Consider the following 25,313-nt stretch of genomic DNA (forward strand, 5'->3'; position numbering starts at 1 on the left):
GAGTACTAGGTTCTCAGGATTAGAGTAATATCTACAATGAACTCACAAGGTAGCTGAAACACCAGGCACTCCAAATGAAACATAAGTAAAAAGATAACACTACTACAAAACTAGCTATCAAATAAAACAGATTATTGCATTTACTTGAATGTCTGTGCCTTAAAACAAACTGCCAATTTACGTGGAGAAAATGGTAACTGAATTTGAAAAGTACTAGGGAATTTGGAAAGAAACTTCTATTTGTTCAAAGCTCCACACACTGATATTAGTGTGGTATGGGTTGCATTGAGTCCCCCTCAAAAATACTGAAGTCTTAACTCCCAGTGCTTGTGAATGTGACTTTATTTGGAAATGTGGTATTTGCAGAGGAGATCATTAGGGTGAACCCTAATCCAATATGACCGATATCCTTATAAAAGGGGGAAATTTGGACACAGACACACACAACATGTGAGGATGAAGAGAGAGATTGGGGTGGCGTCTGCAAACCACCAGAAGCTGGGAAAGAGGCATGAAACAGAGCTCCCCCACAGCTCCAGAAGGAGCCCATACTGCACCTTGATCTTGGACTTTTACTTTTATCAGAGCTGTGAAACAAGAAGTTTCTGTACCTTAAGCCACCCAATTTGTACAGAAGCCCTAGGGAACTCATGCAGTGTGATTCTTCATTATTTCTAACTTTGCGTCAATCACATCTCAGGATTTCTCTCTTCCTTAATACAAATGAGCCACATCCCCATGCCAACAGCCATCAGCCATGGCTGGAGTGGGGCCAAGGTCAGCAAATGGAAGGATGAGTAGCAGAATATGAAGGGAAGGAGATAGTAGAAAGTGAGGGAGAAAGAGATTTGTTCCATCTTTCCCTGGGTGACCGGACAAGAATTCGACAAGAAAAGGGAAAGGGAGAATTAAAGCCAATGAGCATTGCAAAGTGAGAAAAATGGCTTGAGAGACATGTAATTATGTGAATCCTAGATGGTCAAAAACAGAAGGAAAACATTTTAAACAACAAGGGAGCACAGGCCAGGAGAATGCTGAGCCAGTTTCCTGGATAATAAGCGAGATCCATGAAGTTACAAAGGAGTCAGAGTTTGCCCACCTAGTACTACAGGACCTGCAGGAAGCAACGCGTCTGCTCTCTTGCAGACTTGGTCAAAGGATCTGTGTGACTGAGGCAAGTGTTACAAAGCTTGCCCCAAGCAGTTGCAGCTGTAGAAGGTAGTGCACCCAGAAGGGATGGGAATGTCCAGCGGGGAGACCTTTGCTCCCACTGCTCCTCAAAGCCAGCCTGCTGGAAAACAGGCACCTTCCACTTTGTGCCAGTGGCACAAAGCAGCTTCCCTACTTTTCCCAGTTGTAAATCGTGATCAGATCTCTCACAAAACTCTTCCAGGAGGCAATGGTGGCTTTGGTGTTTCTAGTGGACAGAGGATGCCTTGTAGACATTTCCCTAATTCCAAAGAGGGCACACTTTACCTGGTTCTCAGAAACAGCTCAGAAAGTTCCAGAGGTACATGAATCACAATTCAGTGAAAATCCATGTGGATGGATTATGTATAAACCAGGGCAGGGACTAGGGGGAGGTAAGGGCACAGCATTGAAGGAGGCACTCATTGTCTTGCCCAGCCCTGGAGTGAGTGTCTCCTTACATTTTGCACCTTAGTTCCCTCATCCAAGTCCCAGTCCTGGTGAAAACCAAAGTTTTTGTTTCATTCATTTGTTTATTCATTCAATAAGTACATTAATCTAGTTGAATGAGTACATAGTGACAAACTATTCATTGAGCTCATACTATAGCCCATTCTGGTTAAAATATGTTCATTAAAAAATGGTACAGGTGGTCTTACAGATAGGCCCCAGTTGACACACTGGGAGGGTAGTTGATTTCCTCATTAAAGTAAAAAGAGAAAATTTGCTGTAAGAGAAGGGCAAATTAATCCTATTGACCACACACTGTATGATCCAATTTATATAAAATGTCCACAATAGACAAGTCTATAGACACAAAGTAGATTTTGGTTTCTTAAAGCTGGACATGGGGGTAGGAAGAATGAGGCATGACTATTAATAAATATGGGGTTTCATTTTGGGGTGATGAAAATATTCCAAAATTGATTGTGATGATGGTTGCACAACTAAAAACATTGAACTGTACACTTGGGTGAAGTGCACGGTATGTGAATTTGATCTCAATAAAACTTATTTTTAAAAAAGCATATGGTAGTTCACAGCAGAGATTGCTTCCAGCTATATAACCTAAGGAAAGGCTTCAAGGAAAAGATGGGTTCGAAGCTAAAGAATTTGACTCTGTGGAATCAGAGTAAGAACACTTTTTTAGAGATGGGATCTCACTATGTTGCCCAGGCTGGACTCAAGTAACTGAGACTACAGGTGCACAGCAGTGTGCCAGGCTAAGAGTAACAGCCCTTTGGCAGGGAGAACAGCAAGAGTGAAGCAGGGAGGCAGGAATTTATAGGATGCATGTAGGGGACAGTAAGTAATTCAGTTCACCTGGTGTGTGGGGTCCATGGTGAGGATGGTGGTGTATTAAAGAAGGCCTTGAGCCAGGCATTCAGGAGGCTTGAGGTGGGAGGATCACTGGAGCTCAGGAGGTCTAGGCTGCAGTGAGCTATGATCATGCCTCTTCACTGAAGCCTGGGCAAAAGAGTGAGACCCTGTCTTATAAAAAATAATAATTAATGAATTTAGAAGGTCTTGAATTCCAAGTGGAAGTATCCAGAATCTGAGCCATAAACAACCAAAGGATAGCCTGATCTGAGCTGAGCTTAATTTATATGCTGAAAGTATGAGAGACTAGTAGGGAAGAGACGAGAAATAAGGAGACCGCTGGAAGATTGTGCAACATCCCAGTTCATCTGCCACAAATGTGGAGGAAGCAGATACTAGCAGTGGTTACTAACTGCAAATTGTAAAGACTGTGGCCCATGCAGATGGCAAAGGCAGGGAGATGCAGCACGCAGCGCAGCGTGGCACCGATACTGGCAGACACCTTAGCAGACTTAGGGACTTTAACTGCAGAGAAAAGGTGAGGTCGCACTAAGGACTGTGAATCAGCCCTATGGGGCTGAAAATTGACAGCATTGGGATAAGTGGAACCGGGAAGACAGCAGAACTAGAAAAATAAAGTTCAATTTATTAAAAAAATAATAAATTGGAAACAAGGAGGAAGAAGAAGTGTCCGCAAAAAGCATTATGAGGTACAGGGTCAAGGAAGACAAGGAAAGCTTTGGCAAGAAGGGCAGATGGGGTGCAGAATTATGCTTCAATTCCAGAAAGGAAAGCACTGGGGTAGATACAAGGTTGGGGCTGGCAGAAGAGTAGCAGCTCAGAGATCATTAACACCTGATCCATTTAATTTCCTAGGTAACCAAAGACACCATGGAATATAATCTGCCTCTTCAAAAGTACACCTTTTGTACAATATAGCAAGGTATAAATAAGTACACACCTAAGCTCTAGACTTTTGTTCTATCCTCTCTGCATTTCAGTGTGGATGAATACAGTTTGGGAAGAAAGGAAAGAAGAACCAGCAGTTTTAAGCCCTTACTATGTGCTATGCAAAGTGTGTTCATTAACATTGTTGCTTTCAATCTTAAAGCATGGATTGAAGACAGGCAGTATTACCCACACTTCACAGATGCAGAAAGTAAATCTCAGGCTAAGGCGGGAGGAAAAGGGAGTTCACCAAATAAGCAGGAGCCTATCTGAAGCCTGATGCAGCTGGTCCTAGAGCCAGCTTTCCATTTCCCCCCAGCCTCCACCTGTTTAAGCTTCTAGACCAGTGGGAGGAGGGAGGGGTCAGAGTAGCTGAGGGCCAGGAGAGATGTGAAAAACTCTAGGTGGAGACCAAGGGGAGGGGCAGAGTGTGCCCTCAGTTCATGTGCACTAGAGGGAGTGATATTTGCACAGTAGTCAGGGTCACATGAGTGATCATGGTACAGCAAGAAGTTCTCCCTCCCAGGGCCAGGTCACAGGGTTTGTTTCTGTTCAATCCGGATTCTTCCAGTAAAAGCTTCAACTTTCCACAGTGAAGCGGAGGCCTCCCAAAGTGCTGGCTACCTGCTGAGCGCCCCTGTAACTCTGACACAGTAGTAATTTGAGCCTCTGCAATTGCCGTCTGCTTCCTGTGAAAGTCCCTTCCATGCCCACTGACCCTTGAGTGGGCCTTTGAGCTGCTGACTTTCAGCTGGAACTTGAAGGTAAGAATACGGCTTAAAAGAAATTCTATACCTAACTCTTAATTGATTCTTTTTAACCTTTAGCCACATAGGTGTGACTTTATAGATGCATTTACTCAAACCAGGAAAGATCCTAAGAATCTGATAAAATAATATAAAAGAGTTTTGTAACCAACAGCTTCCAGCCTAAACATTCAGACCTAGATTCAGGACCCCAGACAATCACCTCCAAAGGCTCTCTCCCCTATAATACTATCTCTGTCTTCCACCCTGATCTTTTCCCAGATACACTCTCTGCCCATCCTCCTCCACGGCCAGCTCAACTTCTCTGGCCAAGACTATTTCTTCTTCCATGAGAGTCCTCCTCTTATGCCAGCCATTGACTAAGACACATGCTGGGCCTGCAAGGGGACTGAACCAGATCCTGTGCTCCAGGGGTCCAGACTTATAAGCAAGTAACTATAGGACATGGAGTAAGAGCTATAAAATTTTGCACACAAAATACTGTAAGATCCCATGGAAAGGAGCGATTACTTCTGTTTACAGAGTCAGGGATGCTTCCACAAAGGAGGCCATAGTGATCTGGCCTGATAGGATGAAAAGGTTCCTGCTGGCTGCTCAAGGGAAAATGTGTGTGTCTAAATGACTGACTCTTCAAGGACAGGAACCATGTGCTGATGTGGCCCAGCAATGAGGGACTTGGGGAGGGTGAGAAGGACTTGGGACTTCTCCTGTGGGAACTGGCAGATCCCTCTGCTCCCACTGCACTACCCAGCTGCCCCAATCTCTTGCCGCATCTCCTTCTCCTAGCTTTAGCCGGGTTCTATCACTCCCCGTGCAGGCCTCCAACAAGAGCAATACAGTGGGATCCATAGCACACTGGACAGCCAAGCCCTTAACTGCCCTGGTCCTCAGCAGCAGGTGCCCTTCTGCACACACTCACAGCCATGCCCATGCCCTCGGTCATCAGCTACCTGCCCAGAGCACAACACCTACCACAGATGTGTTGGTCAATGTGTTGCATGAATGATTCTCAAGACATTATTTCCAGGCCAGAGCCCTAAGCTCACATGTACACCTGCCTACAGGTGTACATTAGGAAGACCCACAAATACGTCAGACTCAACCCCAGAATTGGACTCACCATTCCCCTCACCCCCACCTTATGGAGAACCTTCTCACTGTGTCCTTACATGGTCTTTCCTCTATGTGCACACATCCCTGGTGTTGCCTTGTGTGTCCTAATCTCCTCTCATTACAAGGATACCAAATTGGAATGGGTCTCATCCTAGTGGCCTCATTTTAACTTAATCACCTCCTCAAAGACATTATCTCCAAATACAGCCACATGCTAACATACTATGGATTAAGACTTCAACATACGAACTTAGAGAGACACAATGCAAACCATGATAACATCCATCTTAGACCATTTTGTGTTGCTATAACCAAATACCTGAGGCTGGGTAATTTATAAATATAAGAGGTTTATTTTGAATCATGATTCTGATGGCTGAAAAGTCCAAGAGCATGGTACTGGCATCTGCTCAGCTTCCGGTGAGAGCCATGCTGCATCAAGACGTGGTGAAGAAATAGAAAGGCAAGTGAGCATGTGCAAAGGGACCAAACTCACCCACTTCTGGGAGATGGCATTAATCTGCTCATGTGGAATCCACCCTTATGGCCCAAACACCTCTCACAAGACCCCATCTCCCAGCACTGCTATACTGGCAGTTAAACCTCAACAGAGAGTTTTGGTGGGGACTAACCACATCCAAACCACAGCAGTATCCAAAAAGTATAAAATTTTGTAATTTTACATTTATATATATATATATACTTTTTGTTCGTAACTATGTATAAATAGTTTTCTATAACTATGACTGCCATAACAAATTATCAAAAATTTAGCAGCTTAAAACAACACAAGTTTATCCAAACAGGTGTCTCTGCGTAAAATCAAGGTGTTGGCAGGGCTGTGTTCCCTTCTGGAGGCTCTGAAGAAGAATCCCTTCCAAGCTCATTCTGGTTGTTGGCAGAATTCAGATTCATGTGGCTGTAGGACAGAGGTCCCATTTGCCTGTTGATTGAGGTTCATTCTCAGCCTCTGGAGGCCATGCTTTGTCTTGTGTTCCCCTTTGTCTCTAAGCCATCAATGGCAAGTTGAGTCCTTCTCATGCTTCCAAACTCTCCAGTCACTTCTTTTGCCACATGACTCTCTGACTGGCTCCTCTGCACCCTTGCCCACTTTTAAGTGCCCTTGTGGTCACATTAGGCCCACCTGGATAATACAGGACGTGCTCATGGCCTTAAGGTTCTTCTTTTTTTTTTTTTTTTTTTAAAGACAGTATCTCGCTTTGTCACCCAGGCTGGAGTGCAACCTCCACCTCCCGGGTGGAGGCCATTCTGCTGCCTCAGCCTCCCAAGTAGCTGGGACTACAGGCGTGAGCCACCACGCCCGGCCTGCCTTAAGCTTCTTAACCTGAATTCCACATGCAAAGTCCTTTGCCACACAATGTAATATATTAGGAATTAGGACGTGGACATCTGTAGGGCCGTTATTCTGCCTACAACAATATACATTTGAAAAAGACAGAAATACAACTCTGTGTGATAGATGTTTTCCTTGTACATTTGGACTTTTTCCAAATTTTCTGCAATGTATACCTTTAAATTCACAATAAAAAAACAAGAGGCTGTGATCCTGGGCAAGTTATTGATCATGTAACACTCAGCTTCCCCACATTTATGAGGGTGATAATTATTCCTTCCTAATAAAATTGTCATATGAATTAAGAGAGAAAAAGAAAAGTCCATGAAGGACCTAATATAGAAGGCCTGCAAGAAATGTTTATTCTTATCCCTCCTCTTCTGAATTTGATCACACCGTAATCTCAAGAGTACTGTCCAAACTCCACCTTCTTTGATGTATTATAAATACAACTGCTTCTCATATTTGAAATTTTTCAGAAATAATTTGCCTTTCATTTTCCGAAAATTGTCTTCATCTTAAAGGGCTCAGCTCAATCTGGAAGCAGAAGCCACCATGAAAACTGGCCTCGCTCATCTGGGCACTTGGTTTTCTCATCTATTCCATGAAGCAGCTGGGCTAGATTATTTTATTCAACCTCTAGCAAGCATGTACTGTTACATTTTCTGTAAGGACCCTTTCAGTTCTGAAGTTCTATCACTCATATTCAGCAAAAGTTAAAATAAATTAATGTATACAAGGCACTCAGCCCAGCGATGGTAAATTGAAGTGTTTGATAAATGTTAGCTTTTAACTACTAATTCATTAGTAGTAGTAGTAATAAATGTCTTCTGGAACCCCAGTAGCCAGTAGCCCGTTATCCTTGAGTAATAGTGGCGTACTTCTTCTGCTTTCTCCTTTTGGTGCATTTAAAACTCTTCCCTCAATATAACAATGACAAAACACACACACACACACACACACACACACACACACACAATGCAAAACTGGGTAAAGGAGATATTTCTCCTACAAATGGCCAATAAGCACATGAAAAGATGCTCAACATCATTAATCATTAGGGAAATGTGAATCAAAACCCCAATGAGCTATTTATCACCCCACACCCATTAGGATGGCTATTATCAAAAACAAAAAAGCAAACAAACAACACAGGAAACAACAAGTGTTAATGACAATTTGGAAAAACTGGAACACTTATGCACTGCTTGTAAAAATTTAAAATGGTGCAGCTGCTGTGGAAGATGCTGTAACATTTTCTCAAAATATTAAACATAGAATTACCAGATGATCTAGCAATCTTGCTTCTGAGTATATACCAAAAAGAATTGAAAGCAATAATTCAAAGAGATATTTGTACATCGATGTTCACAGAGACCTAATTCACGACAGCCAAAAGTTTCCATCAACAGAATGAATGGATCAACAAAATATAGGCTGGGCATGGTGGCTCACGTCTGTAATCTCAACACTTTGGGAAGTCAAGGTGGGTGGATCACCTGAAGCCAGGAGTTCAAGACCAGCCTGGCCAACATGGTAAAACTCTGTCTCTACTAAAATTACAAAAATTAGCCAGGCATGGTGGTGGGCACCTGTAATCCCAGCCACTCAGGAGGCTGAGGCATGAGAATCGCTTGAACGCTGGAGGCAGACGTTGCAGTGAGCCAAGATCATGCCATTGTACTCCAGCCTGGGCAACAGAGTGAGACTCTGTCTCAAAAAATAAAAATGGTATATACCTACAGTGAACTAAGGAAGGAAATCCTATCACATGCTACAACACAGATGAGACTTGAAGAGATTAAGCTTTAGATCAAGTTTTCAATTAAGCATAAGATTAAGCTTAATTAATAAGACATTCACAAAAGGACATATTATGTGATTCCACCTAAATAAGGTATATAGAGTCCATAGAGCAATAGAGTAAAATGGTGGTTGCCAGGAGCTGAGGGAGGGGGAATGGGAAGTTATTGTTTAACGGATACAGACTTTCTGTCTGGGAAGATGAAAAAAATTCCGGAAAAGGATGGTTATAATGATTGCACAACAATGCGAATGTACTTAATGCCTCTGAACTGTACGCCTAAAGACAGTTAAAATGATCAATTTTGTATTAAGTGTATTTTACCACAACTTCTTTAAAAATCTCCTCTATTCTTTTCCCATAGGGACCCCCAACGCTGAGACACTATGGCCCTGACCTCAGAGTTGGGGAAACAGATAAAACTGAAAGAGGTGGAGGGGACCCTCCTGCAGTCTGCAACTGTGGACAACTGGAGCCAAATCCAGAGCTTCGAGGCCAAACCAGATGATCTCCTCATCTGCACCTACCCTAAAGCAGGTGACTGCAGGGCAGGAGGGACAGCAAAGACCTGCTGAGCCAGCACCGGCTTGTCACTTAAGTTAGAATTCCCCTTGATAGGAACCTGCTCCTTCTTATTGTTCCACAGTGGGGTTCAGAGCTCAGGACTCATGCAGGATGCCTGATATCCCTGGGGTTTTCCAGGAAAGCTGCTGTGCTCTGCCATGCACTGGTCCTGGGTTGGGGGAGCCTTGCCTGTGCTGCTGCACTCCCTACAGAGATCAAAGTCCATCCCTCATGGACTTCCATCACTCATGGCTAACAGGATCCTGACCCGAGGGGAGGCTGATGCGAACACCAAGCTCTACATCCCCTTTGTTTACTCAGGACTCTTCAGGGAAGATTGTCTAACAGGTTTCTCCTTCTCACCCTTCCTTTCTGAGCCTCAGGGACAACATGGATTCAGGAAATTGTGGATATGATTGAACAGAATGGGGACGTGGAGAAGTGCCAGCGAACCATCATCCAACACCGCCATCCTTTCATTGAGTGGGCTCGGCCACCCCAACCTTCTGGTGAGAGCACCTCCCTCTTTCTTTCTTCCCACTTTCTTTCACTCTCTCTTCTGTTTTCCCCTGTCTTTTCTCACTTTTGTCTTCTCTCCTCTCTCTCTCTCTCCCCCCCATCCTTCCTCTTCTCTCTCTCCCTCCCTCTCTCCTTACTCTTCTCTTTCTCTTTCTCTCTCATTTTCACTGTCATATGTTTCTTCCTTTTATCTTCCTCTCATCCTCTGTCTACATATTATTTAAGATTTTTTGCCAAAAGTGAATCACCAAGTGAAAAGGGTGTGTGCTAGGGGCAGATTCTGCCTTGTTTTCTTCTTAAGCCCTCCTTCTGATCATGTGCAACTGTAGGACATACTGAAGATGTGAGAAACTGTAAGCCATTTATTCCCTCTTCTCTCTGTACCCCAACCTGATAAAACCCAGTGCAGCCAAGAGAGTATCCAAGAATCAATAATTCACACACACACACACACACACACACACACACACACACAATTGCATTTGGAACCAATTATTTCTATTCAATAGAGAAGACTTTTCAGGTAATGCTCAACCTGGAAGTGTTTCTCTTCACATCAAAAAATAAAGGAAGCTAAAAAATATAACCAGAAGGCTATATTTCAGGTAACTAGAGCTGCTGGAACTATTTTGCAAAACAAGGATAGGAGGAAGGCCTACTTCCCCAAGTTGCAGCATTGCAGAGATCCATGTGATAGAAAACCAGAAGCACAGTAGCTGAAGCTATGAAAATACAGTCGATGCAGCTCTAGCATGAAGTCTAGACTTGGAGCAACTGTAGACAGAGGTCCGATAAATCCCTAAAAATGTCCTGAGATAGAAAGTCCCTGATCTGATGCATACAAGACACTTGTAACCTGTACAAGGAGGCGTCTCCAAGTCAGAATAGCCTTAAAGGATTTTGCTCTCCCCTATGATCCCACCATCCACCCCTGTGGCTCCTCTGGCTCTCAAAGAGGAGAGAATGGTCACTAGGTAGGTAACCACCGGCTTTGTAACCCAGCGCCCTGCTCTGAACTACCTGTGGGGCTCTGACCCCATAAACAGGCCAGACTCTGCCTGCTTAACCATGGTCTCACTCCATGTGCCATCAGGGCCTGCTGTTTTGTGTGTGTCTGGTCTTCTGCTCCTTGAGCAGCAGGATGGTATAATAGTTAAGGACGACCAGGGTTTAAATCCTGACTCCATCACTCACCTCACAATGTTTACATAACCTCTCTGTGTCACAGTTTCCTTAGCTGCAAAGTGTGGATAGAATCAAGGCCTATCTCAAAGAGTTGTTGTGAGCATTAACAAATCCAATACAGGTAAAAAGCCTGAAGCATTGCCTGACACTCAGAGGATACTATCTACGTGTTAGGTATCTTTACTAACCATCTCTCTAGGCCCGCATGACCCCATGTGTTCCCTAATTATCTAAGACCAGCATTTTTTGTTTATTTAAAGATGGAGGCTAGCTCTGTCACCCAGACCGGAGTGCAGTGGTGCCATCATAGGTCACTGCAACCTGGAACTCCTGGGCTTAGGCAATCTTCCCACCTCAGACTCTTGAGTAGCTGGGACTACAGGTGAGCACTGCCACACCTGGCAAAATTTTTAATTGTTTGTAGAGATAGGGTTTCGTTATGTTTCCTAGATTGGTCTCAAACACCTGGCTTCAAGTAATCCTCCTGCCTTGGCCTTCCAAGCCACTGGGATCACAAACATGAGCCACCAGACCCAGCCCAAGAACAGCTTTTGATCTTTGTTCTACCTCCTGCCCCTGCTGCTGCCCAGTGTCTTACCTCTGATAATGTGAGAGATTAAAGAAAGAGGAGAGGCCTAAGCAAGATTTCTAATGAAGTATTCTTAGCAGTAGAGAGCAGAGTGTTCAATCACTAAATCAGCATAAAAACCAGGATGGGACTATAGAATTTGGAGAAAGAACGGTAATCAAACAGCCAGCGTGGCATGTTCTACAGAGGAACCCTGGCCTCTTTATGAACGAGGGTGCCCTGTGTGAGAGTAACAAACGGTCTCAGCCTTTATGATCTGCCCGGCCACAGACAGCTGAATGCTGGCTGGAGACTCAGCTGTGCAGTGGTTGGGTGGTTGGTTGAGACGAAGTCTGGCTCTATTGCCCAGGCTAGAGTGCAATGCCGTGGTCTTGGCTCACTGCAACCTCTGCCTCCTGGGTTCAAGCAATTCTCCTGCCTCAGCCTCCCGAGTAGCTGGAATTACAGGCACCTGCCAACACGCCTGGCTAATTTTTGGTATTTTTAGTAGAGTCGGGGGGGTTCACCATGTTGGCCAAGCTGGTCTCGAACTCCTAACCTTGTGGTCCACCCGCCTCGGCCTCCCAAAGCACTGAGATTATAGGCGTGAGCCACCACGACCAGCCAGTGGTTTTCTTTCAGAGCAGATAATCCCTGCCAGCCGAGGTGAGGAGCACCACTGGGAGGAGACCAGGTCCTGATGTAGACTCATGGCTGTTGGTCAAAGGTCTCAACCACCCTTGGAGCATTCTGGAGTGGTCAGGCACTACTGGACAATGGACAAGCTTGTGCTCTGCATCATCAGTCTCCCTTCCAGGCCCCCCTTCTGCTCCTCCATCAACTCCCAGCCTCATAGACGTTCTGTGACAGAAGGGATTACATCTGTGACCCACAAAGAATTGGTTTGGAAAGACTTTGAAAAGACCTGTGTGCATGTGTGTGCATGCATGTGTGTGTGTGAACTGTATATAGGTGAAATCTAGGAATGATCCACTCCATTTCAGCAAACATCTATGCTCAAGGGCCTATGCTGCTCATAAGACTTCACACCTACTTGCCCTCAATAAGTTATGGTCCCATGGAAGAAACCAATGCAGATGATGTAACAACAAGCATGAAGCACTATTGGCAGGGTGAGGGGAACATGGCCAAAGAATAGTTCCTGGAGGTGACACCTGAAATGATAAACTGCTGTCATTACTAATTTTCTGCCTCTGTCTCCTGCCAGACTACATACTCTGATGGCAAGAAACAAGTTCTGTTTGACTTTGTACTCCCATGGGGCTGTTTCTACAGTATTGGCTGAATTGATTTATCCCACACAGCCACATGCAATTTGGCTCAAATCCCAAGGCTAAAATCTTAGTGCAGCTGATGAAGGCCAAAAATGACCTCGTTTTCCCCCTTCTTTCCCGCTAGTGGGCTTGGGAATGGGCCCTGCAGCCTGGGCTGTGTCATGCACACTCTCCATGCTGTGCTTCTCCACCCTGAGTATGAGCAACCATCATGGTGTTCCTGGTGGGTGAGGCAACCCCATGGGGCTTTTCTGAATCACTGATGAGAGAGAGATGGGGCAAGGGTGTGATGGGACAGAATATACAATGTACCTATGTTCGTAAAAGAAAACACTGGTCAACTGCTTTATGTAAAGCCCCAGCTCCACAGTATCTCTCTCCTGTAGGGGTTTTTTGGCAGAAAAATTTGGAGCTGGAGCTGGGCTGAGTCCACCAACAGGGCTGGATCAGGAGTAGGAGCGGACTTTCTTACTTGTCATAGGCAGGAAGGATGACTGTGAGCCATCAGAGGACCATAATGATTGAGTACAGATTTCCCAATTAGAGGACTGGGTCTCTTTTAGGCATTAAGTGGTTACTGCCCATAGGGCATTAAATCAGGTGTAACAGGAAAGAGGAGAGCCACCAGTATCAGGAAGGAAATCAATCGGCCTGCAGATCTCACTTTCTGGCAGATTCCCTGAATTTGCTCCCCAGCTTGGGACTGAGAGTCCAACTCCACCCATAGCCTTCCCTTCTGTCCTCTATGTCTGCTAAGGTTTCTTATAACTTTCATCTCTGTGTTTCTCTACATTGTGCTTCTTTAGCTCTGCTACTGTTTTTCTTTTCAGCTATGTATGTTCTGCTATTTAACCCTACTCATTGTAGGTTTTCATGTCCAAACACTTTATAAATCTTCCCAGTCTTTTTAGTAGTCTCTTGTTTCCTTGATCATGTTTTCAACTTTCTCTTGTATTCCTCTGCACTTTTTTTGAGACAGGGTCTTACTCTGTCACCCAGGCTAGAGTGCAGTGGTGCAATCACAGCTCACTGCAGCCTCAATCTCTCGAGCTCAAACAATCCTCCCATCTCAGCCTCTCGAGTAAGTAGCTGGGACTACAGGTGTGTATCACCACGCCCAGCTAATTTTGGTATTTTTTTTAGAGACAGGATTTCACCATGTTGCCCAGGTTGGTCTCGAACTCCTGAGCTCAAGCAATCCACCTGCCTCAACCTCCCAAAGCGCCAAAATTACAGACATGAGCCACTGCACCTGGTCTTCTTTGCATATTTTAAACACAGTTATTTATATTCTCTATCAGGGACCCAATAATGGAGGTCACTAAGGGTTTAGTTCTTCCACCTGTTTTTTGCTGGCTCTTGTTCATAAGGCTTTTCCCTCATTTGTTTTGTAATTTTGTATAAAAAGCCCTTTTCTCCCTCTCTTGATCTCACACCTACATTGGAACATTTCCAATCTACAATAGTTTAAGTTAACTTCTGGTCCAAGCAGGTAGTATGATTTCATATCCATGCATGTAGTATGAAAACAGGATTGTGGTTATGAGTTCTTAAGAAAGCCTCTTTTTCTGCACCCAGAGGTGAGGCAAGGAAATTACTTTACCTCTCTGTCAGTAGGTGGTGTTTTTCTCTGTCACCTTTCACTGAGGTAGCAGGCATTTGAGTTTCTCCTGCTAATGCATGGGTCTCTGTTCCTAATCTGTGCCTCACTAAAGCCCAGGCCTACCAGCCTCCTCCCTGAGCAGCGGTCACTGAACTGAGGACTGGGTGTCCGGTGGGTGAACCCACTCCGGGCAGCTGTCATCAAAGCCTTTGCCCACTTCTCCATCTTGCAGCTCTCTTCCCTTTTCACTTTGGTCCCTGGAGGCTCCCCTTATTTTCTTATTCTGCACTTAAATGAGTATTTGGTGTTTTAATCAGAATCTGCAGGTGTGTGATTAGCAGAAAAGATCTTCATAATGTTCAGGCCACCATGTCACCAGCACTGAAAGTACTACAGAGACCCTTAAAGAGTGAGCGGGACTGACCAGATGCATAGAGATGAGGGCTGGAGGGAGGCACGGGGGCCTGGGGCAGCAGGACCAGATGTGTAGAGATGAGGGCTGGAGGGAGGCACAGGGGCCTGGGGCAGCAGGACCAGATGTGTAGAGACAAGGGCTGGAGGGAGGCACGGGGGCCTGGGGCAGCAGAACTAGATGTGTAGAGATGAGGGCTGGAGGGAGGCACAGGGGCCTGGGGCAGCAGGACCAGATGTGTAGAGATGAGGGCTGGAGGGAAGCATGGGGGCCTGGGGCAGCAGAACTAGATGTGTAGAGATGAGGGCTGGAGGGAGGCACGGGGGCCTGGGGAAGCAGGACCAGATGTGTAGAGATGAGGGCTGGAGGGAGGCACGGGGGCCTGGGGCAGCAGGACCAGGACACGTGAAAGGACCGAGTGTGAGCTGGCGTAGAGGTGGAGCTGAGGAAACAGACTAGAGGCAGGACAGCTTTGCAGGTCTTCTAAGGAATACGGATTTCAAAAACAGCTAAAGGTAGTTTTCCAACTTTTCTTTTTAGTGCCCAAACACTTTTTCATTTAACAAAAATTACCATGACTACATGATCCAGCAATTCCACTTCTGGGCATGTATCCCAAAGAAATAAAAACATGGTCTCAAACAGATACCTGTACACCCACATTCAAAATCACATTATTCACAATAGCCCAAAGGTGGAAACAACCCGAGTGGCCACCAATGGATGAATTGAGAAACAAGATGTGGATACACATACAATGGAACAGTATTCGGTCTTAAAGAGGAAGGAGATCCTCAGCACTAACTTGACCCAGCTCCTCTGATGTGATTTGCATGAGCCTCTGATTCCCACACCAGAGTGGAAGCTCCTTAGGGAGAAGGTCTGTGTTTTTCTTGTCTTTGTCGCCTTTTCCCCCTAACCTCAGCTTAACACAACGATTGCACAAAGTGCCCATTAAGGCTTTTAAATGAGAGAGCAGAAATCATGACTCACAGGCCAGCAAGTATACATGTTTTTAGAAATGAAACAAGTGATTGCAAACAGGCCAGGTACACGAGACAGCCTGCTGCAGGCACGTGGGGGTCATCTCTGACTGGCAGGAAGGTGCGGGAGGCCTCTGCTCTCTGGTCCTGGCTGACTGTGCCTCAGCAAGACATCACCTGCCCTTTCTCAGCTTCTATCACCTCGTCCTTAAAGTGACAGAGTAAATTAACTCTAAGGCCCCATCCAGGACTCAAGCTGTGTGATTCCATAAAAATGAAAATTAATAATCCCATTGCAAAATCCCAAAAGAAAGTCAAGAGACTAGCAGAAAGATAGGTGGGTGATGGGATATCCTGGACAGAGCCTGCATCATGAGGTCCCCGGGTAGTGCTTGTACTACACAGATGTTTCCTCTTGAACTATTTTAAAGGTGTGGAAAAAGCCAAAGCAATGCCCTCTCCACGGATACTAAAGACTCACCTTTCCACTCAGCTGCTGCCGCCATCTTTCTGGGAAAACAACTGCAAGGTAAGATACCAACAGCTCCCTGTGACAGAAGGGAGAGTAAGCCAACCAAAGAGGGTCCTGCAGACCCCAACGCAGAACATTCGTCATCACCTTTGCCTCTCCACTGTCTCTGATGCTTACCAGCAAACAGAAAAAGTAAAGTTATTCACTCAGCAGGACATTCACCTGAACAGTTTCAAATAGGACATGAAGGCAGGAGCCAGACTACATATTTGGAAGAAACTAGAGAAATGAGGAGGCAGTGAGTGCAGTAAGTGTAGCTGTGAAATGAAGGGGAGAAGATGGTGATCCCAGGCTGCAGGCCATGGGGAGGCTCTCTAACAGACCAGGGAGGGAAGAATGAGAGGAAAAGAGCTAAAGATCTCCCCAAACTGTAAACAGATGAACAGAGCAATGCTCTTGAGGACACCCCACCTCATCCTCTGGTAGATTCTGAGTTCCTTGTTTTATTTATTCTGTGACTTTATTTGTATGCACCGCAGAGCCTAATAAGCTCCTGGCACATAGAGGGCATTAGACACGTGCTTTCTGAGTAAATACGGAAGTGGCTGTAGAGCAAGTAGAGTCAAGGGTGCAAACTGAGCTGCCAGCCTTGGTAAGAAAGTGGGGCACTGTTTCCTTAAAGGCAGGAAGGAAGGGGAAAGAAAGGCTAAGAAAGATATGTTCTGGAGGACTGGAGTGAAGTTGGAGGACTCACATCAAATGACTTCAGTCCTTTCAGTAATGTTAGATAAGGGGACAAAAACTTCCATTTCCAGAACTATGGCAAACTAGGTATTCTGAACCCCTGAAGCACTTATATGTAAAACATCCAGGATTACTGCATTTAAAAAATCACAAGTTTCCTTTTAAATGAATAACTGAGATCAAAATAAAGTCCCTAGGTTTATAAACTGCAGAGGGAACTGAAACTCAGAGAGGCAAGTTGAGACTGGGACTCTCCTGGGGAAATTTGATGACCTCGATAATCCAACAACTTGAGTTTTAATGGCTGCACAGGGACAGGTTCAAAGCCCAGGGCAAAAGGAAGCAGAAGAATGAGGAGCCAAAGCGGGACTGCTGAAGGGCTACATCCTCAATGGATGGGTGGAGGAGGCAGAGGAAGACCTTGGGGAACCACTCTGCCTTGACCTAGGCTCTCAGCTCCCTTGAGAATGTGTAGCCACAGGTTTTCCCTCTCAGGGTTTGAAATTCAAAATTGCACTCCTTGCATTGCGCAAGAAACTACAGGCAGAGAATTACACAAGGTAGTCCCCACAGCCAGTGTTCCCAGGTCCTCTCTGGAGGGACACAGCTGCAACTCCGACCCCCATAGGATCCCCTCTTGAGCTCACCATCACACATTACAAAATACACAAAAGAACAAGCCACCATGAGACACAGTCTTCAGAAAGAACCTGTGGAAGAGTCAGACCTCAGGAACTTCAGACAATATAATTATCACCTGTAGAAATAAAAGAAGGTTCAAGTTGTGTGAATAAATGAAAGAGTGAATCAAAAATAAAAAAGAAATAAGATGCTACTTTTAGACACAGAATTATTAAGTGAATAAATGGAATTTCTATAACAAAAAATATAAAATCATGGAAATTAAAAACTCAAGCATAGGGTAAAGTGCAGAACAGCTGCACAGAGAATTAGTGAACTCAGACAGGAAGGTTTGAGGGTAAAGGTTTGAGGAGAGAGGAGAGACCTGTGGCTAGAGCTAAAAGCCAAGAGATGGAGCACGGGAGGGATTAATAAAAGGATTACCAAGCAGCAATGAAGAGGAAGAAAACTGAGGATAAAAAAATTTAGAAACTCGGGGAATTTTTTAAATCAACATTTCTTGAAACCTTCTTTACTGGTGCTTGGCAGCTTGCTAAGTTGGAGAAGAGAAGATGGGCAGTAGGACTTAGTAGACAGTAATAGAGTCAGCGCATTCAGGAGCAGTGTTTCTCAACCTTAGCACTTGCTCTAAAGGGCCTGGGAGTTGATATAATCAGGCATGACAAGACACGCAGGTACAGTGGTGACTGTCATAAGGAAGAAGTGTATCCTCGCAGATCCCTAGAACGGGAGGCATGGCATGTCACACAGAGCCTCACAGGGAAGCAATGGGATAGGTCAGGAGGCAGAGAGAGTGAGTAGGAGACATGAGCAAGAGCCTTGATGTGGTTTCTTTGGGAAGGAACAGATGAGAGAGGGTAAGGAGGCTTGGGATTGGCCAGTTTGAACCATTGTAGCAGGCTTTCAGCCACAGGGGCTGGGCCTAGTCATCTGGTCTCTGACCCTGGGGTGATCAGGGCAGGTGAATAGTGGCCCAGTGTGTAAGAGCCCAGCAGTGGAGGTGTTGGGGGTGTAGGTTCTGGGGTGTTGTAGGCAGTTCCTCCAGAGTCGGCAAAACCCGAGGATGTCAAAGTATCAGATGCAGAATATAAAAGACATAATTAATACAGCAGTCCTGACATTTGGGGCAGATTTTTCTCTCTTGTGGGTGGGAGCAGGGGGACCCTTCTGTGTATTGTAGAATATTGAACAGCATCCTTGGCCCCTGCATGGATGCCAGTAGCACCACCACTCCAAGTTGTGAAACCAAAAATGTCTCCAGACATTGCCAAATGTCCCTTAGTGGACACAACCATCCCATCATCCCCAGTTGAGAACCACTTAAAAGTGAACGAATGAAAAAGCACAGCATTGAAATAGCCGCTCATAGATCTGAGATGTGTAGTCAAGAGGCCCATTTGGGATTGATGCTGTTAAAATGTGAACTGAGTACTGGATAAAAGGTCAGATTTGTTGGGAGGGTGGAGGGATGTGAAGTTGTGAGCAAAGTGGAACTTGAAGGGACGTTTGTAGGGGCAGAGCTGAAATGATTAGAGATGGAAATCATTCAAGCTGAGGAGGCCAGAAGAAAAATAGAAGCTATTTTCTTGCTCTGTGACTCAAACTCTTAAACGTGAAGCTTCTGTGCATCTTTGGGAGGGTGCGAGAGGGGTCATCAGTTTACGCTGATACAGTGGAAGTCTCCTATTCACATGGCAGGTCATAGTTTATAGAGAAAGATTTTGCTCCTGATACCAAAGGGGCAATCGGGCAATCTAATCCTCAACAATCCCTAATTGATTAGCTAATTAAAAGGACTGAGTTTGAAGTAGAGAGCAGACTGGTGATGAAGCAGAGACAGAAAGAAGAGAGAGGTCACAAAACCAAGTCATAGACCAGCACCACAGAACTGAGCCAGAGTGCACAGCAACCCGCAGGATGGCTCTGCCTAAGGGAACTCTGTGAAAGTCCACTTTTTATACCATCTTTTACCCATCTCTTTTCTTACCCCGAAGTTCCTTTATGTAGCTCGAAATGCCAAAGACTGTATGGTTTCCTACTACCATTTCCAAAGGATGAACCACATGCTTCCTGACCCTGGTACCTGGGAAGAATATTTTGAAACCTTCATCAATGGAAAAGGTACAGGAACATCCTTCACACCCTTGCATTCTCACTCCAGCTAAGTTGGGTCTAGGGAACCACAGGTAGCATTTTATCCCCTAGAATGCCTGTACCTCATCAGGTGTGTCCTACCACAGACTGGGACTGGGCAGAGCAAGCTGGCCACTTTCTAAGTACATGCCTACAGCCCTCAGCAAACATCTTCCACCTGATTCAAAGCCTTTAATTAGAGTCATCCTCTTCCAAAGGGTGTCCTTGTCCCTATGTGATTGCACATAATAGACAGGAAGTCACTTTAGGGAAGATGTTGGGGCAAGTAACTCCAAGGCTGTCCCCATCTACATCACCCTCAAAATCAAACAGATCAGAACTCTTATGACATATCTAACCCAGAATTTGGGTTTTCTCTCTCTAACTCACAGGAAAATCCCTAACACTCACAAGGCTTTGTACGATGCCTACATAGACCATTCTGTTTCTTGTGTCTATTTCAGTGGTTTGGGGTTCCTGGTTTGACCATGTGAAAGGATGGTGGGAGATGAAAGACAGACACCAGATTCTCTTCCTCTTCTATGAGGACATAAAGAGGGTGAGTGAAGGCTCTGCAGAAGAACCATTTTAAAGTGGTTCCTCAGGTGCAGAGAAATTCAAAATTGTTTCAAAGGACATCCCAGAGAATTGTAGTATTTCTTTCTGATACTCTCAGACATTCCAGTCCAATGTTACCCTTGCCACAGGACCCAAAGCATGAAATTCGGAAGGTGATGCAGTTCATGGGAAAGAACTTGGATGAAACAGTGCTAGATAAAATTGTCCAGGAGACGTCGTTTGAGAAAATGAAAGAAAATCCCATGACAAATCGTTCTACAGTTTCCAAATCTATCATGGACCAGTCAATTTCCTCCTTCATGAGAAAAGGTGTGTGGGGCCTCTTTATCATACACTCAGATTGTCTTGTAACATCCTGCCTGCCTCTTAGCATACAATATTGAGTTTTATTAACTCCAAGACAATGCACTTCAACTATTCCTAATATGTGTTTCTAATAAAAGCAGGAATTTGATCCTGCTGTAAAAGAGAGCTGTCTAGGGTATTGCACCAGTATTTGGTTGCAAGGAACAGAGAGTCCCTCAAGCCAGCCCCAATGAAAGGGGCTTACTGTGAGGATTCACACTGGACAATAAAGGAAATGCAATCACATAGAAAACGAGGAAGAGAAGCCACCACTGGTCCAGACCTCCCAGGGGCCCCTGGATCTCAGGGTCCAGGACTCAGCAGCAGGAGAGATGAGTCTTACAGGACTTGACTTACAGGACTCGGCTGCTTTTCACGTATCTATTAGGCATGGCTTCCTCTGCTGACCAGCTTCCCGTCTCTCCACCCATCACAACTTTCTCCCTCTTTATAACTTCTGATGACTCAGTTTCTGCTCATAACTTGGTCTTAACCCTTGCCCAAACCTGCTCTACTTCATGAGTTTCAACAACTACTGTTGAGAACTGCCTCATCCTCAGTATTTCTTAGTTACAGTTCCCAAAGGAGGAATTCTAATTGGCCCATCTAATATTTTTTAAGAAAAAAACTTTATCACTTTCTAATTTAAAAAGCAAAACATATCATTGTTAAATATTAAATTGGGCTGGGCAGATTGATTCATGCCCATAATCCCACATCTTGGAAGGCTGAGGCATGAGGATTGCTTGAGGCTAGGAGTTCGAAAGTAGCCTGGACAACACAGCAAGACCCCATCTCTACAAAAAAAAATTAATTAGCTGGGTGTGGTGATGCATCCCTGTATTCCCAGCTTCTCAGGAGGCTGAGGTGGGAGGATCACTTGAGCTCAGGAGTTTGAGAATGCAGTGAGCTAGGACCTTGCCACTGTACTGCAGCCTGGGTGACAGAGCAAGACACCAGCTCTTCTTAAAAACTAAATTAAATTGGCTGGGCATGGTGGCTCATGCCTGTAATCCCAGCACTTTGGAAGGCCCAGGCAGGCGGATCATGAGGTCAAGAGATCGAGACCATCCTGGCCAACATGGTGAAACCCTGTCTCTACTAAAAATTTAAAAGTTAGCTGGGCATGGTGGTGCATGCCTGTAGTCCCAGCTGTTCAGGAAGCTCAGGCAGGAGAATCACTTGAACCCAGGAGGCAGAGGTTGCAGTGAGCCAAGATCATGCCACTGTACTCCAGCCTGGCAACAGAGCAAGACCTGTCTCAATAAATAAATAAATAAAATCAATATAAAATTATATTTTTTAAAAGTCTCTCCACCAAAACTCCACCTCCAAGAAGTAACTACCAACAGTATGGAAGTCCCTTTCTCTCTCATTTATAACATACACATTTTTTATTCACAACAGTGAAATCATGGTATACACACCACTTTGAAACATCTTTTCTTCTTCCTCTTTGATTTTGCATGTGCTTGAATTTATGTTGTTGCATTTTCCAATCTACAAGAGTGTTCCATACCAAACCAAACAAACCAAAAAAAATTCTACCCCTTTTCTCTTTAGATAATCAGTGGTAATGATTTGTCAAGGTGCCCTTCTTCAGGCTCATACATAACCATCTTTCTATACACTCTACTTCTTCAGACTCATACAGACACAAAGATATGTAACCATAATGAAAGCTTGCCCCCTAAAATGCAGAATGGGGTCATATTTTATACCTTTACTTATCAGGATATGTGAAACCCCTCCAGGGCAAGGCAGATAGACTCATACACCTCATTGATTTTTTGGTCCAATGTTATACAAAGCTAAGGATAGATATGTCATAATTCATCCAACTATTCCCTTAATGATAGACACTATAATTATTGTTGTTTTCAATGTTTGTTTTTATGCATAATGTTAAAGTAAATATTTTTGTGCATAAATTATTATTTCCTGATGCTTTTATTTCTGTTGCATAATTTTCTGGAAGAGGCATTGGTGAGGAAAATAGTATTTCCCCTGTTTAAAATTAGTTTAAGTTGTTGTTTGGTGAAAAATAGTATCTCATTCATATTTTTGCAAAATTGTTTTTTATTGAGATAGAATCAAAATACCAAAAATGCACAGATCTTAGGTATACGGTTCAACCCATTTTGATAAATATATACACCCACACTACCAGCACCCCAATCAAGATAGGAAACATTTTCATCACCCCAGAAAGTTCCCTCTTGTGCCCCTTTTCAGTCAATGTCTACCCCCGGAGACAACCATTTTTCCTATTTCTATTACTCTAGATTGATTGTGCCTGTTGCTGGACTTCACATAAATGGAATCTCACAGTATTTACTTTCTTGTGTCTGGTGTCTTTTGCTCAACATAATGTTTTGAGATTCCTCCATGTGGTTGTGTGTCTGTAGTTCATCCTTCTTTTATGTCTTTGTAGTAATCCATTGGGTAAATACACTATAGGTGGGGCCAGGTCATGCAGGTCACTAGCTGCCTTGGGTCAGTTGTCCAGCTGACTTAGAAGTCCATCCCCTGCACAGAGTCCCCTAGGACTGTTTCTTATTGAAGAGTTGCTAACGGACAGGTGTCCACTGAAGCGGGAGATGGGTGAGTCAGGTACGTGGACAGGCCAGATTCAGTACGGGCACTACACCACTTTACTCAGGGACACCACATCTTTCAATCAGAGAGTGACACGCCTGTCTTGGCTTCCTTTTTCTAGGAACTGTGGGGGATTGGAAAAACCACTTCACTGTTGCCCAGAATGAGAGGTTTGATGAAATCTATAGAAAAAAGATGGAAGGAACCTCCATAAACTTCTGCATGGAACTCTGAGCAAGATGTAAACACAATTAAAAGGTGGATGGCAACAGTGCAAACACTATCTTCAATCCTTCAGTCCTAGCCAGAAGAATCTCTGAAAGCATATTGTGAATGTATATGATGTAGTACAAACGATCTCTGTGATGATTAACAGTATGTCACTGCTTCATTTTTAAAAAGGGATCATGTCTAATGCCCATTTTCCCAACTATTCTTTCCAAAGTAAGATATAAGATAGCTTAATAAACTAAGTAAAACATATGACTTGAATACAAAAAGATTGTTTCAGTCCCCATTATTCTGGAAAGTGTGTCCTAGTCTCCCAGTCTATAATATCATACTACCTTGAATATAAGTCCAAATATTAGGCTATATCTATATTAATAACAAAATGTCTGGCATCTGTCCTGACCATTCAGGCACCTCCAGCCTGGGCTCAATCCTGGAGTTCTGTCTGGTCACTATCAGAAGGAACACTACACTTTGAGGGCAACCCTGGTGCAGCCAGCCCTGAGGAAACATGGCCTGAGTGCCCTCACGGGTGGGTGGGAATAAAACGGAAGTGCACAGAGGAGATATCAGAAGACCAAAACCTGGTTAATAGTCCTAGTGCTAGGTCCTATAGGAAACAAAAAGCATGATGGTGGCCTTTTGGGAACCCAAGTTGTGTCCTGGTGAAAGCAGAAAGGTGGAGACAGGATGGCAGTCAATGTCAGCATGGGCATGGCTCCCAGGCATGGAGGTAATTGGGTCTTGGCTTCAATGCCACCCTTTTGGGAAGCCCTAAACCAAGTGAGGTGTTCTTTTCCCATGCTTCCCGTATTTGTCCCAGTTGCAGCTGTGTTGTTATGTATTTACTCAGCAATTTCTTATCTATACCTCTCACTTAATTGTTAATTTTTTGGGGTTCAGTCTCATGCAGTATTTACTCCTAGTACCTAATACAGTGCCTGGCACACAGCAAGTGCCCTTGAGAACTTGTAGAGGGAGTTAAAAAATGCATGGATAAATGACTGCAACAAATCACAGATTTTCAACTTTGACCCTTTTAGTCCCAAATAGTGGCATTCCATAGCTGAGGGGAATAGGAGCAGTTCACCCTGGGAGCAGGCAATAAGAGGAATAAATGAAGCCAACTAAAATTCTGACTGCTTTTTGTTGGATTTCAAAGGGTGTTTTTTTTTTAATTGGGTCTTGCTATATTGCCTAGGCTGGTCTCAACTGACTGCTTTTTATTATTACCATGCACTGGCAATTCCAAACAATGTCAGTGTTAAAATACTTCTCCCTGAAAAAAAAAAGATTTAAAAAGCAAAAAAAGAAAAGAAAAGTGAAAAGAAAAGAAAAACTCCTATTGGCCTAAGTTCTAAATAATAGCTAGGTTACTACTGAGTTTTAACTATATGCATGTGAGCTTCAAATAAGCACCTTTTTATTATGTAAATAAATAAAAGTGATCTGTATCTCCACTAGATTGTAAAATTTTTGTTGTTTGGCTTCATGTCTCATTCACCTGTGTATGGAAATTAATTCAGAAACCCCAGGCATAGAGTCTACCTCTATAATTCCGGCAGGTAGATGCAGTTCTGCCTCCTTCCTTCCAAGGTTAAGTTCATAACAATTCTGAATCCTTGAAGCTCACTTCAGGTATAACCTGTATCTCCAACCTTGCAATATTTGGATATTGCTGTTTAAACAGTAGATTTGGCATAGATGATGGTAGCACAATAGTTGTAAAGGAAAAGAAGCAGAACACATGAGTTTGTTCAATTCTCTCATTCTCTGAAATGACTTGGGGTTTTCAGTTGTATCCAGAATTTAAAACAGTAAAATTTAAGAGTGTGAACAGCAACATTCACACCTTTGTTTAGTAAGTACAAAGTTGTCCTCATACAGGAAGTTTACTGACTTTGAATAATAACTTTAAAAGCAAAATTTACTCTTTTCTAAGTGTT

The 25,313-nt window shown here is 44.1% G+C and overlaps 1 protein-coding gene across 2 annotated transcripts; it reads left to right on the top strand.

Annotated features, from left to right (window-relative positions):
• Positions 1–4,045: 4,045 nt before the first annotated feature.
• SULT1C2 (sulfotransferase family 1C member 2) lies at positions 4,046–24,961 on the top strand. 2 transcript variants are annotated; one of them, XM_073023339.1, is made up of 8 exons: positions 4,046–4,220; positions 8,859–9,031; positions 9,442–9,567; positions 16,055–16,152; positions 19,476–19,602; positions 20,079–20,173; positions 20,322–20,502; positions 23,258–24,961. In XM_073023339.1, exons 2-8 carry the CDS (start codon positions 8,881–8,883, stop codon positions 23,368–23,370), a joined length of 891 nt encoding a protein of 296 aa, XP_072879440.1. In that variant the 5' UTR covers positions 4,046–4,220; positions 8,859–8,880; the 3' UTR covers positions 23,371–24,961. The 2 variants fall into 2 exon arrangements, with proteins under 2 accessions (XP_072879440.1, XP_072879439.1); XM_073023338.1 differs by lacking the exon at positions 4,046–4,220 and adding an exon at positions 13,769–13,863 and having other exon boundaries at positions 8,858–9,031; positions 16,117–16,152; positions 23,258–23,434.
• Positions 24,962–25,313: the final 352 nt, after the last annotated feature.

This window comes from Chlorocebus sabaeus, chromosome 14 (genome assembly GCF_047675955.1).
Source record: "Chlorocebus sabaeus isolate Y175 chromosome 14, mChlSab1.0.hap1, whole genome shotgun sequence".
Taxonomy (NCBI): domain Eukaryota; kingdom Metazoa; phylum Chordata; class Mammalia; order Primates; family Cercopithecidae; genus Chlorocebus; species Chlorocebus sabaeus.

What these genes read in the sequence shown, in the direction of transcription:
- SULT1C2 (XM_073023338.1), top strand. Translation starts at nt 8,881, where the DNA reads ATGGCCCTGACCTCAGAGTTGGGGAAACAGATAAAACTGAAAGAGGTG. An exon ending in TCTGGGAAAACAACTGCAAG is followed by an intron (nt 16,153 to 19,475) that starts GTAAGATACCAA and finishes CTTACCCCGAAG; the next exon opens with TTCCTTTATGTAGCTCGAAA. An exon ending in AACCTTCATCAATGGAAAAG is followed by an intron (nt 19,603 to 20,078) that starts GTACAGGAACAT and finishes TGTCTATTTCAG; the next exon opens with TGGTTTGGGGTTCCTGGTTT.